We start from the raw sequence: 14,980 nt of genomic DNA on the forward strand, positions 1-14,980 counted from the left end.
TATTTAGATATCAATTATGACTACACTAACACACATGATTGTCCAGGCCTAAAAAAATACTATGAGATTAGTGTCAGGGCACCTAGCTTAAAGTATTGCTTCTGTCACTCAGCCCTTGAAATTTGAATTGCAGTTTCCTTATCTGTGAATTGGTGATGATGTTTAGCCTGCCTGATGCACACAGTAATTTTGAGGATACAATAAAAGAAGGTTTACACAGTTTTACAGAATTTTAAGGATATATTTCATGAGAAATAAAATCAAGTGTGCAGCAAAACATGTCACTGTAGTCTATTGCTTTCAATTTATAAGCATTCAGATATTTGTAAATTTAGGGAATTATAAGAGTCCATAGGAGCATGAGGACAGAGGTGAGCTGGGATCAGGAGAGTCTTTCTTCATGAAGTAACACTTGATCTTCAGATCTGAAAGACAAATGAGAGGTGATAATTAGAAAGTTTAGAAATAAAGATAGCCTCCAAGTAAATGCTCACATAGGTGGAAAAGATGACAATAGCAAGGTAAGGTACTGAGCCTGGAGTAAAGAAAAGGTATAGGAGAGTGGTGTTTCTCAATTCTGGAGAGGTAAGTATGTTTAGCTCATGTTAGCTATTAAATATAGGTCTTCATGAATAAATTTTAAAATAATTAGGGGATAATTTAAAGCAGTAGAGTAGTATAATCAGATGTTCTTTTTAAATGAACCATTCAACCACAATGTGGAGAACAGACTGGAGGGGAAAAATTGTAGACCAAAGGGACTAGTTATTTGGTTATTTCAAAAGTTCATGCCAGAATGATAAATGGACCAGAAGAAAGGCAGTAGTGACAAAAAGAAGTGAAGTGTTTGCAGTGTGCTTTGGAAAAAGAATTGTCAAGATTTGGTGAGGATTTGAATATGGGAAGAAAAAGGAAAGAGTTGGTGATAACATCACATAGCTGAAATGCTAAATGTCTGGTGTTTTGTTTACTGTGATAGGAAATTTTGAAGAAGGATGATGCTTGGTGAAAGGATATAAGTAAATAGTAGAGATGAATGTCAATGAGACATCTATGTTACAGATAAGAAACTTTACATTCTTTTTTGGAACAATGGCAATTGAAATCATCAGTATGAATGAAGTCAACAGGCAAAGAGCATTAGGGAAAGAAGAAAAATAGCCCAGTAAGGCATTTTGAGATTTCTAAATTTAAGAAAGTTTGTGACAAATATATCAATAAACTGCTTACTATGAGATATTATTATATTAGAATATGGATAGTACTTGAGCTTTCCTGGTGGCTCAGTCTGTAAAGAATCCACCTGTAATGCAGGAGACCTCCTGGAATACAGGTGATCAGGGTTCACTCCCTGGGTTGGGAAGGTCCCCTGGAGAAAGGAATGGCTACCCACTCCACTATTCTTGCCTGGAGAATCCCATGGACAGAGGAGCCTGGAAGCCTACAGTTCATGGGGTCATAAGAATCAGACACAACTTAGTGACTAAACTACCACATAGATAGTGCTCAGTTGCTCAGTTGTGTCCAACTCTTTGAAGAGAGACACTTTTTTCTAGAACTGTGGGCATGAGTAGAGAAGAGGGGATAATTCAAAAGAAGATGATACCTTGGTTGAGCTGAGCACAAAAGAAAAATTTCTTTTATCTCATCCCTACCTTTATTTATCCATTCAATAAGTATTTTAGAGTCCTCTAATATTCTAGGCACTATTCAAATTGCTGAGGATAAAGTAACTAACACACAGTACCTACCCATGCTCATAAAGAGCTTAACTAATCTCAGAGGAGACAGACTGTATACAAGTAAACCAACAGACAAAATACATTCATGAAGTCATCATACTATAAAAACAATCAAGCAAGACAATGAGATGGATATTAATGGGTTCAATCAAGGGAGGGGGTATATCAAAGAAGATCCCACTAAGGGGATGACCTTTTACTTTAAACTAAGAATAACAGGAAGCAAGCCAACTTAGGGCAATTTTTAGCAGATAGAGTACAGTAAGTATAAAATTGCTAAGTTTGTCACTCTTTAGGTGCATTTCAGAAAAAGGAAGGACATTCAACAAGATGTAGGTAGGAATTGTTCAGTAAGTTGATGAAGTAGACTTATCTGATAACTCTTCCCTCCTCAGTGAAATGTTAGGTAATATAATCAAGTGTCACTGAGGATAGGAGAAGGAATTTTGATATTTGTGGAGACATATGATATGAACTTGTCATTCTGACTAGCTGGAGTATGAACAATAATAAAGGCATAATAAGATTACTTTGACAGTGTAGAACAATATATGGTCTTAAATCTAAAGGGAGAAAGGTCAGCACATCTGTGTTTTGTTTTTTGTTTTTTGTTTTTTTCCTTCTAGGCTATTTAATGAGTCTTCTTTTCATATGAAATTTACAATAAACTGGGTTAGAGATCGTAGTTTTATAAGTGGAGTACGACTGAAGAGAAATGGCACAAGATAGTGATTACAATAACACAATAAAATTTAACTAAGAAAGAAGGAAGCAACTCTAAGAAGCAGCTAAGAGCAGGCTAGAGTACTTGCTGAGTCTGATCAAATGTTTAAGCAAAGTATTAGATTATAGGATTTGGACTGATGGACCAAGAGTAGAATGCTTTACATTGTAATGTTGTACTTTGTGCATTTATAGTAATGTCAAGTTCCACAGATCCACTTTCCAATATGATAGCCATAAGCCACTGGGGCTATCTCAATTTACATGTTGGGTAATTAAAGTTAAACCAAACTAAAAATACAGTCCCATAGTTGCATTAGCCACAAATCATTACCACATATAGCCAATGATTATTGAAGTGGGCAGTGCAGAATTAAGATGATTCTATCAGTGCAGAAAGTTCTATTGGATAATACCAGTCCAGATAGCCATCTTTGGAATGCATGGTAGAGGCAGAGGAAAAGAAATATCAAAATATATGAGGAAGACAAAAAGAAGCTATGGTGTTGATTGACACTTTAATGACTATAAGTTCAGGAGGCCTAAGAGAAAGCATGATCTTTTTGAAAATAAAAAAAAAATTATTGGAATAGAATAACTTTCAGATGACTGGGAAAATGAGGTATGGAGTGCCCAAACAGACTCATACATGATTTCTGTTTCATTGACAAAGTCCACCAATAGCCCCTCTGTGGAGGCTTGCTAGGAGACTTTTTAATGTCCTGAGATTTGGTTCTGTGCTGTTTCTATAGTTTACCATCAAAGGAGTGCCACATATAAAGACAACTCAAGGCTATGTCATCAGCTTCTCACTATCTGCTTCTGTTGCTCCCATCGCCAACTATTTTATATATATATATGTTTATAAATAAACATATACATGTTTATACACATATAACATATATGTAATACTGTATACGTGTGAAAAGTGAGTGTATTAGTCAGTCAGTTGTGTCTGACGCTGCAACTTCATGGCAACAGCTGGCAAGGCTGCTCTCCCCATGGAATTCTCCGGGCAAGAATACTGGAGTGGGTTTCCATTCTCTTCTCCATGGGATCCTCTTAACCCAGGAATTGAAACCAGGCCTATTGCGTTGCAGGTAGATGCTTTACTGCCCGAGCCACCAGGGAAACCACATATATATATATATATATATCTTGCTGGCTGAGAATCATTTATCCCTACTGGATTTGATATATGTAATATTTTCCTGATTGGAAATTTTTATCTCTATTGGATTTGATATATGTAATATTTTCCTGATTGGAAATTTTTATCTCTATTGGATTTGATATATATAATATTTTCCTGATTGGAAATTTTTATCTCTATTGGATTTGATATATGTAATATTTTCCTGATTGGAAATTTTTATCTCTATTGGATTTGATATATGTAATATTTTCCTGATTGGAAATTTTTATCTCTATTGGATTTAATATATGTAATCGTTGTTTAGCCACTAAGTCATGGTGTCTGAAGTGTGCTACCATTTCCTTCTCCAGGGGATCTTCCCAACTCAGGGATATAACCAGTGTCTCTTGCATTGGCAGGAGGGTGCTTTACCACTGAGCCACCAGGGAAACCCATATGTGTAAAAGTACACATGTACATATACACACAAGATATGCATTTGTGTGTGTGTATCCCTACAACTTCATTCTTTGGAGGGAATCATTAACTATTATTTATTAAATCTCTCAGATACAATGCAAAAAAAAAAAAGACTTTTTGAGCAAAATGGCAATGGGAGAAAATATTTAGAAAACTATGAGTAATTTTTCTGCTTTATTTCTTCCCACATAAAATCAAGTGAAAAAGAAACAATTATCAACATCATTTAAGGATCAGTTCAGTTCAGTTACTCAGTCACGTCTGATTCTTTGCAAACTCATGGACTAAGCACACCAGGCCTCCCTGTCCATCACCAACCCCCGGAGCCTGAACAAACTCACGTCCATTGAGTCAGTGATGCCATCCAAACATCGCATCCTCTGTCATCCCCTTCTCCTCCTGCCTTCAATCCTTCCCAGCATCAGGGTCTTTTCAAATAAGTCAGCTCTTTGTGTTAAGTGACCAAAGTATTGTAGCATCAGTCCTTCCAATTAGTCCAGTCAGGACTGATCTCCTTTAGGATGGACTGGTTGGAGCTCCTTGCAGTTGAAGGGACTCTCAAGAGTCTTCTCCAACATCACAGTTCAAAAGCATCAATTCTTCGGCACTCAGCTTTCTTCATGGTCCAACTCTCATATCCATACATGGCTCCTGGGAAAACCATTGCTTTTACTAGATGGACCCTTGTTCACAAAGTAATGTCTCTGTTTTTTAATAAGCTGTCTAGGTTGGTCATAGCTTTCCTTCCAAGGAGCAAGTGTCTTTTAATTTCATGGCTGCAATCACCATCTGCAGTGATTTTGGAGCCCAGAAAAATAAAGTCTGTCACTGTTTCCTTTGTTTCCCCATCTATGTGTCATGAAGTGATTGAACCAGATGCCATGATCTTCATTTTTTGAATGTGGAGTTTTAAGCCAACTTTTTCACTCTCCTCTTTCACTTTCATCAAGAGGCTCTTTAGTTTCTTTTTGGTTTCTGCCATAAGAGTGGCATCATCTGCATATCTGAGGTTACTTATATTTCTCCCAGCAATCCTGATTCCAGCTTGTGCTTCATCCAGCCCAGTGTTTCTCATGATGTACTCTGCATATAAGTTAAATAAGCAGGGTGACAATATACAGCCTTGATGTACTCCTTTCCCAATTTGGAACCAGTCTGTTGTTCCATGTCCGGTTCTAATGTTGCTTCTTGACCTGCATACAGATTTCTCAGGAGGCAGGTAAGGTGGCCTGGTATTCCTATCTCTTTAGGTATTTTCTACAGTTTGTTCTGTTCCACACAGCCAAAGACTTTGGCATAGTCAATAAAGCAGAAGTAGATACTTTTCTGGAACTCTCTTCCATTTTCTATAATCCAACAGATGTTGTCAGTGTGATCTCTGGTTCCTCTGCCTTTTCTAAATCCAGCTTGAACATCTGGAATTTCTTGGTTCATGGACTGTAGAAAAGAAAAAAAAGTAGAATCTTGCCTCAATTGTCTGTATAGTTACTGAAATGATCGAGCTTGAGGCCTCAATTATCCAAGTAAATGAATCCACTTTCCACTGCCTTTTCCATGTAAATTTATTTAACAAATTGAATTTGCCTAAGGTGATAGAAAATCTCTTTCCTTAAGGTACTATTAAGTCTGTTAGGTTAGGTTCAACGTAATTCAACATATAACATATTATTTTGGAGAAAACAATGTTTTCTCCAGTACTCTTGCCTGGAAAATCCTGTGGACGGAGGAGCCTGGTAGGCTGCAGTCCATGGGGTCGCTAAGAGTCAGACACGACTGAGCGGCTTCACTTTCACTTTTCACTTTCATGCATTGGAGAAGGAAATGGCAACCCACTCCAGTGTTCTTGCCTGGAGAATCCCAGGGATGGGGGAGCCTGGTGGGCTGCTCTCTATGGGGTCGCAGAGAGTCGGACACAACTAACCCTAACCCTAACGCTAATTGTTAGGGTTAGGGTGTCAGAGTCAGACACAGCTGAAGCGACTTAGCAGCAGCAGCAGCAGCAGCAGCATATTATTTTTCCTGGGAATGTTAGAGTGAACTGTGATCAAAGCATAGTAAATATGCAAGTTATGCCTACACATAGCTAAAATACTCATATGAAAAGTGTAAATCATCTGGCTTTGCCTAAATGAATGCCATAGGAACATTGCTCATTTGGTAACTAACGGATCTTGATAGCTTCAACTTTATTTTTATTAATGTGCTTTAAAATATTTAAATTATAGGGGATTAGCACACACGCTCCAGTTGTGTCCAACTCTTTACAACCCCATGGACTGTTGCCTGCCAGTATCCTCTGTCCATGGGATTTTCCAGGGAAAGAATACTGGAGTGGGTTGCCATTTCCTCCTCCATGGGATCGTCCTGACCCAGGAATCGAACCTGTGTTTCCTTTCTACTGCGTTGGCAGGCAAATTCTTTACCACTGAGCCACTTGGGAAGCCCCAAACCGCAAATAATAGTTAATTAACATAACCAAGAAGGTCAAAGCCTGTTCAGTTAGGGCTTTGTTAGAAACTTTTTAAAACCATCAAATTAAGAAATAAAAAAAAAAAAAAATTTATTTTATTTCTTGCCAAATGATTGAAGTTAACCTTTAAACAGCATTTTGCATTGGTGAGATGTGATCAAGGCATCAGTTTCATAATACAGACCAAAGAAAACTTTGGATATGTTAGAAAGAAACTCCTAAACTCATAGTATGCCCTTGATAAACACTTTCATTTTCATTGATTTAAATGAATTTTTAAAGAGAATAGGTGGAACCAAGTTTCCAGAGAGAGTAGTTGTGTTTATTTTAGAAATTTCATTATCACCATGGTCTGTTGTCATCTAAAAAACAAAAGACTAAAGGGTATGCCCATAGGGGTATTGGCAAGGAGAACAGATGTTCTGGGCTAAGTCCATTGTGATTCTAACTTTATTGTACAGCACATTCTGAACTTATATTTATGCTTTAAAAATCAGAGAATTGAGCTGAAGTGACTTTCCAAAGATATCAATAAAAAAACAATATATTTAGTAAATGAAGTATCAGAATTCTATGATCATTGTCTCTTCTCTTTGATAAAATGAGTACTGTACTCTGAATCTCACTCTGACACCCTATTTTCTTATACATGCCTGAAATTTGAAATTAGATATGCCTGCAACTTGCCAAGAATGCAGCGGCACTCAACTGCCCTTAGGTTTTCTTCTAAATAACTTTCAGCTGCCTTGCATCTGAAAGCAATTGAGGACAAACTTTAACATGAACTGAAACAGATTCAGGCAGTATGTTCCATGAGTGGTAGAGAGGGCAAATATAGATTTCTGGAAGTGGTAACCACACTAGGCCAACTCCAAATTCAGCAAGATAGATTTATGGTGCCAATGATAATGGTCACAGGAATAAAAAATAAAATTGGATATTTAGTATTTTGTGCTGCTATGCAAACTCTGATTGAGTTCATTCGCTCAGTCATGTCTGACTCTGCGACCCCATGAACCGCAGCACACCAGGCCTCCCTGTCCATCACCAACTCCCAGAGTCCACCCAAACCCATGTCCACTGTGTCGGTGATGCCATCCAACCATCTCATCCTCTGTCATCCCCTCTTCTCCCACCCTCAATCTTTCCCAGCACCAGGGTCTTTTCAAATGAGTCAGCTCTTCACATCATGTGGCCAAAGTATTGGAGTTTCAGCTTCAACATCAGTCCTTCCAATGAACACCCAGGACTGATCTTTAGGATTGACTGGCTGGATCTCCTTACAATCCAAGGGACTCTTAAGAGTCTTCTCCAATACAACCGTTCAAAAGCATCAATTCTTCGGTGCTCAGCTTTCTTGACAGTCCAACTCTCATATTCATACATGACTACTGGAAAAACCATAGTCTTGACCAGACGGACCTTTGTCAGCAAAGTAATATCTCTGCTTTATAATATGCTGTCTAGGTTGGTCATAACTTTCCTTCTAAGGAGAAAGTGTCTTAATTTCATGGCTGCAATCACCATCCTCAGTGATTTTGCAGCCCAGAAAAATAAAGTCAGCCACTGTTTCTACTGTTTCCCCATCTATTTGCCATGAAGTGATGGGACCGGATGCCATGATCTTAGTTTTCTGAATGTTGAGCTTTAAGCCAACTTTTTCACTCTCTACTGTCACTTTCATCAAGAGGCTCTTTAGGTCTTCTTCACTTTCTGCCATAAGGATGGTGTTATCTGCATATCTGAGGTTATTGATATTTCTCCCAGCAATCCTGATTCCAGCTTGTGCTTCCACCAGCCCAGCATTTCTCATGATGTACCCTGCATATAAGTTAAATAAGCAGGGTGACAATATACAGCCTTGACATACTCCTTTCCTGATTTGGAACCAGTGTGTTGTTCCATGCCCTGCTCTAACTGTTACTTCCTGAACTGCATACAGATTTCTCAAGAGGCAGGTCAGGTGGTCTGGTATTCCCATCGCTTTCAGAATTTTCCACAGTTTGTGGTGATCAATCCAAACTGTGATTGGGGCTTCCCTGGTGGCTCAGTGGTAAAGAACTTGCCCGCCAATGCAGGAGACAAACTGTGATTGATCATGGTCAAATACATGTTAATATCTTCACTTATCTTTAACTTCAAACAACTTTCCAAATATTTGATTTGCTTCACATTGATAACAACTCTGTGAAATAAGCCAGAGTGATTATCCATATTTCCCAGAATTAAAAAAAAAAAAAGTGTAACTTTCAGCTATATGATTTTGTTCAAACTTTCTTGAGTGAATAAAGAGATCCACTCACCTTTACTGTTAGTTCCATTCTATCTTTTTCAAGGTATAGTATTTTGCCAGTCCCTAAAGTCACATGCTGGGCAAGATTGAGGGCAGGAGGAGAAGGGAACAACAGGATTAGATAGTTGGATGGCATCACTGACTCAATGGACATGAGTTTGTTCAAGCTCTCGGAGTTGGTGATGGACAGGGAGGCCTGGAGTGCTGCGGTTCATGGGGTCGCAAAGAGTCGGATATGACTGAGCAACTGAACTGAACTGAACTGAATGTTACATGGTAAAGAATCAGCCTGTAATTCAGGAAACACAGGTTCTATCCCTGGATTGGGAAGATGCCTTGGAGAAGGGAATGGCTACCCACTCCAGTATTCTTGCCTAAGAATTCCATGGACAACAGAAGCCTGGTGGGCTACAGCCTATGGAATTGCAAAGAGTGGGACACGACTGAGCAAATAACACTTTCATTTCATGCCCCCTCAAGTTCATTATAAGCTCCATTATCTGATAAAAGAGTGAAGTATGATTAGTTTTTTCTTGTCTATAATGAATTTCTAACAGAATTAAACACAAATAAACTAGAAGCATTTTCTGAATCAGACAAATTTGGAGGGAGGACATTCATTACATTATATTACAATAATAAAAATAAATTGTATATCTGTTTGAAGCTCAAAAATATGTATAAAGTTGAACAAATTAGTAATTGAATTTTATCTATATATTTAATTCCTTGTTTAAAAATGGTACTTTACTCATTTAAAAAAATTTTAATTGGAGGACAATTATTTTACAATGTTGTATTTTTTCCAGCTGTACAATACCATTAGTCAGTCATAAGTATACACATGTCCACTCCCTTTTAAGGCTCCCTCCCTTCCCCCATTGCATTCCTGTAGGTCCTCACAGGGAACCAGGCTGAGCTACCTGTGCTATCCAGAAACTTCCCACTAGCTATCTATTTTCTACATAGTATGTATATATTTCAATGCTACAATCTCAGATAAATAAGCAAGAAAAAAGGTGATGCTTCTTCTAGTGTACTAATAAAAACTATACAAAGCATGACAGTTTAGGAAAGAAAGCTTGTTTTTCTCTTGATAAATTGAATCTAAAATAAACCTCATCTCTGATTTTGATAATACAAAATAATCTGATTTTCAATACTGTTTTTCAATAAATATGGGCATTTTTGTCATTTTTATTTATTAAGCTAAGTTTATTATCTCTTCTCTTAGGATACATATATACATTAAAATAATATTTGTATTATTGAATTTGAATCAAATTATGCATCCTTTCTCAATATTCTTTGAACCCTTCAAGTGAATCCTATAGAGCCTGACTTTAAAACCAGCACAGAAGGATAAGGGGTGGAAGTTTTGAAACTGGAGAATTTAAAATTTGAAAGCTGTTGTAAGAATCCCTATGAAAAATAGGAATTAATTAGAATAACTTAAAATTCCCAACTTAAACTGAAATTCATTTTTCCAAATTTATTTTTTGCCTATATTTCAAATCCTGAACAGTTTTCCTACATATGACTGCAATCTATATATCAATGGTAATCTTAAAATAATAAAGTGACTATCATCTTCCCATCTCTCTAACATAATGAAGCATCTTGAAATGTAATTACTTGGCATTTCCAAATAAACATTCTACATATCTATCAAGCAGTTAACCTATAATTACTAGGATAAATTCATGATAGCAGGGAAGTTGAAGAGAGCCTATATGGAGAAGAAGACTATACACAAAATAACTAACACTTTTGTCATTTGATTTCAAATATACATAATATACCTTTAATAATATTTAAGGCATAAGCTGATAACCAGCTTAAGTCAGTTGCCTCCTCTGATGTAGAAAAGTTGTTATTGTTCAATTATTTTATTTTAAATTTGACTATTTACCTGTTTTTAAAATTGAGCAAAGAATTTTACCACTAAAATAATGAGATTTGGGAGATTAAATGACTGCAAAATAAAAACTATGTTTCCTTCAGTTCTAAATATTTGAGAGAGAAATATAGAAAGTTGATTTCCAGTGTACTAGTTGTTCCGTGAACATAGACTACCAAAAGCTGAAACTTTCTTCTTACCCCCTTGGTCAAAAATACTAGCCTATGCTTACCGAATGCTTTCTGTGTATAAGCACAGTCCTATTTAGCTGCATTATTATAATGTCCATTTTATGGATGGGGAAATTAATGTGCAAAGAGGTTAAGAGGTTAATAGCCAAAATTCCCATGGTCATTCAGTTGGCAAGTGAATTTAGTCATGCTATTTGGTCCAGAATTCAGCCCATATTTACTAACTTCAAGTGAATCTGCTTCTAGATGTTTGTTACCCAACTAACATTATTTAACTTTTTTTTTCTAAATTCCAGAGACCAATAGCATTTTTTTTTCACTACACTGGCCAAAGTGAAAATGAAATGCTTTATATTGTATTGCACTATTCTAACCCTGCTTACTGTGCAGAAAACTAATTGCTCCAGAAAGAGTGTCCAATTCAGAACAAAGTAACTTTGTATAGAGCAGGGTTTTACTATTGTATTCAGAAAAAAACTTTTAGTTTTCTGAGTAAGTTTATTTTATTATGTCAAACATAATTGAAATGTTTCATATCTACTCAGTGCATCATATCCTATTCAAACTATATCAGGTAGAATATCAAACTATATCAGATAGTTTTCCTTGATAGATTCATGCTGGTTACCAAAAGCAAAACCATAAAGTTTAAAAAATCCAATGTATGTTCTATATCCTATACTAAAATATGCTGGCACTTTTATTTTATTCCTTTGCTATATACGTCATGACCTTAATCTTTGTATTATATGCCATATTTTCCTGGATGTCTCCTCAATAAGTAGAAGATGCACTCCAAATTATATCAAGTGGTGATCAATATCAGTCTTCAAAAAAAAAAAAAATATCAGTCTTCAAGGAACAGTTCACTACAAGAGAACTTCAGGACTCTTAAATAGGACATATTCTTCATCAACTGTTTTAATACATATTGTCAAAAATAGTAAAGTATGATTGACCGCAAGATACTTCACATAATATATACAGCATTTGCACTGCAAAAGTAAATACTTTATTAGTCCTGTCATATGAACTGATATCAGTATTTTAAATGACAAAAGATTACATCTATACTAACCACATTAACACATCTAATACAAATCAAGAATAGCTGGTCATGGCCTTATTTGTTAAGAAGCTGTTAGATATTTAATGTAAAATATTAAGAACATTTTTAATCAAATTCAGTTATGCTACATTTCCATAGGAAAGAAGACACTGATTTTAAATAAAATCTAGTAACCTGGGACTATTTTCTTCACTATTTGATGCACATTTGTGACTAGAAACATACATTAATTACATTCAGGACAAGCACAAGGGAAGGGTTTTTTAATAGAAAACAGAAAAAAGCCCAAAGCTATGATTATATTTAAGTTTTGTAACTTAGCCAAGTCTATTATTCATATTTATAATCTAAAAAGTCACAGTACTCTCAAAATATTTAGACCCCTCCTGATTGTATTAATATTTGATATTTGATTAGGTTAAAATGCAAATGTGAACTCTCCATATGGTGCAGAATAAGACAGGAACAATATGTTCCATGTGGCCAAGCCACCTTGGATCTTTCAATAATAAATATTCACAAGCTCCATTAACACCACATCATCACTACTTAAATTTTAACCTGTGCGGTTTTGGGTCAGTGATAAAATTTGGTCAGTTTCTTCATAACAGTAGAATGAATGGTAGCAGAAAGTACAGGGCACAAAAGTGGACATTGTGTGGAAATAAGTAAAATGAAATTCTGCTGTAATATTTTCTCAAAATAAAAAATGGGGAGAAATAAGAAAATAAGATTAATTCCAGAGAGTGAAAGAAAATATCTAGTAAGATTACTAAGAATGAGAAAAGTAACCAGCTTAAACAAATTAAGTTCTTGCCTCTCCTGTGTATTTTTATTTTTTAACTCTTGTATGGATTTTAATTTTTACAGCCTTCTTCAGAGACACTAGAGCATATTGATATAATCTCAAGGCAATAGGAATGTCAAATAAGGAAATATGATTCTGGTATGCATATATTCTTATTTCATATTTGAGAGCAATATAGTTTTTTTAAAGGTTAAGGTCTTTATGAAGTACATTGCTGGAAGGTTAGCACAACTGCTTAGTGCTTGGAGAAAAAGATATCAGGGCACTGGAATTGGTCCTTGATTTGACCAGTTAATTTAAATGTTTTATATTCAAGGTAACATTTCACAGGGTAAAACAAACACTTTTAAGAATGATGTATGATTTATAAGAAGAACCAATAAAACAGGGACTTCCCTGGGAGTCTAGTCCGAGATCTCAGTGTAGGGGCACAGGTTCCATCCCACGCCAGGGAACTAAGATCGCACACATGCTGCACAGTGCCACCAAAATAAAATAAAATAAAAAAGAAGAAGAAAAAGGGACAATAAAACAAATGGCTTTATTTCTCGTTTCCTCCTCAGCATCCATCTTCTACCCCAAGGAGCTGTGATGGGGAGTCAGATTTCACCCCATGACCAAAAGTGAGGTTTGAGAGCTAAATACTTTGTCCTATCCCAGTGGTCACAATAATGGGCAGGTTGTTGGTGTTTAGTCACTAAGGTCTGTCTGACTCTTTTGCAATCCCATGGACTGGAGCCTGCCAGACTCCTTTGTCTATGTAATTTCCCAAGCAAGAATACTGGATGAGTCACCAAGTCCTTCTCCAGGGGGTCTCCCTAGCCCAGGGATGGACCTTGTGTCTCTTGCATTAGCAGGAAGGTTCCACTGAGCCACCAGAGAAGCCCAGAGGGCAGGTAAGAGACCTAAAGAGGTCTAAACACAGCACACTTCGGAGCTTTAGCTTGATTTGCCTGGAAAAAGAAAGGTGTTCTTTCAGGTGTGTTGATGTGGAAAGTAAAATATTCAATTATTTATGCTGTCATAATAAATCCAGTTATGATTGAAATTGATACTAAGCAGAGCACAGTAAATCAGAGAAACAGATCCAGAATCTTGATAACAATGAGAACAACTTGACCGAACCATACTGAAGCTCATGCCACTATTTTATTAGAGCAAAATGGATTTTTTGTTCTTATTCATGAAAAAATGCATCCTAATTGATGAAAGGAAGATGAGTAAATGGATTCCCACAATGTATTGTTTTGTTTTAAAAGCAGATACACACACACACACACACACACACACACACACACACACACACACTCATAAGTAACTCAAAAGACATTATTAAAAGCAGTGATCTTGGCAGACCCAGTGTGACGTCTTGGCGTCAGTGGGGATGCCCTGTGCTCTGTGCTCAGCATTGGTTCGCTCCTGCGGCCAGCGGCCTGGACGCTGAAACAAGAGATGAGGACATCACCTCCTGGCTGGCCCGATGGTTCCCCAAAACCCCAGCCAAGTCCGTGGTGGCCCTAAAAACACCCATCAAGGTGGAGCTGGTGGCTGGGAAAACCTACAAGCGGTGTGTGTGTGGCCGCAGCAAAAAGCAGCCCTTCTGTGATGGCTCGCACTTCTTCAGACGCGCTAGCCTATCCCCGCTGAAGTTCAAGGCCCAGGAGACCTGCATGGTGGTGCGCTGTACCTGCAAGACAACCCAGAAACCCCCATACTGCGATGGTACCCACAAGAGTGAACAGGTGCAGAAGGCAGAACTGGGCTCTCCACTCTGAGGGGTGGTTCACCCCAGCGATCCCAGCACCCCATAGCTGGTTTGTGAAGGGCTTGCTCCGGGTAACCGAAGATCTCCAATCTGGGGCAGCTGGGAACAGGCTCTGGCTTTGATGGCATTAAATAGACGTGCTAGCCCAAGATTAAAAAATAAAAACAAAAAAACAGTGATCTTATTCAAATCCTAAAAGTCAGAGAATGATATTTTTTGTCATCACTTTCACTTTTTTGTCTTCCTTGTTTTTAGCCAGACTTTTCTCATGTGAGCTGAGGGTAGAGATTATTGGAATTGTCTTGTGGGTTCTAAGAGACAAGTCCTCGAAGACTAGGGAATGGCAGTATTCACTGAAGTATTAAATAATATCATAGACATTAAGGAGATGGAGGAGGTAGGTC

General features: G+C 37.2%; 1 protein-coding gene across 1 annotated transcript; it reads left to right on the forward strand.

Moving 5' to 3' along the window:
- Positions 1–359: 359 nt before the first annotated feature.
- Positions 360–14,586, forward strand: LOC133074542 (CDGSH iron-sulfur domain-containing protein 3, mitochondrial-like). The gene is made up of 2 exons (XM_061168453.1): positions 360–371; positions 14,218–14,586. The coding sequence occupies exons 1-2, from the start codon at positions 360–362 to the stop codon at positions 14,584–14,586; spliced, it is 381 nt and encodes a 126-aa protein (XP_061024436.1).
- Positions 14,587–14,980: the final 394 nt, after the last annotated feature.

This window comes from Dama dama, chromosome 20 (genome assembly GCF_033118175.1).
Source record: "Dama dama isolate Ldn47 chromosome 20, ASM3311817v1, whole genome shotgun sequence".
In the NCBI taxonomy this organism is placed as follows: domain Eukaryota; kingdom Metazoa; phylum Chordata; class Mammalia; order Artiodactyla; family Cervidae; genus Dama; species Dama dama.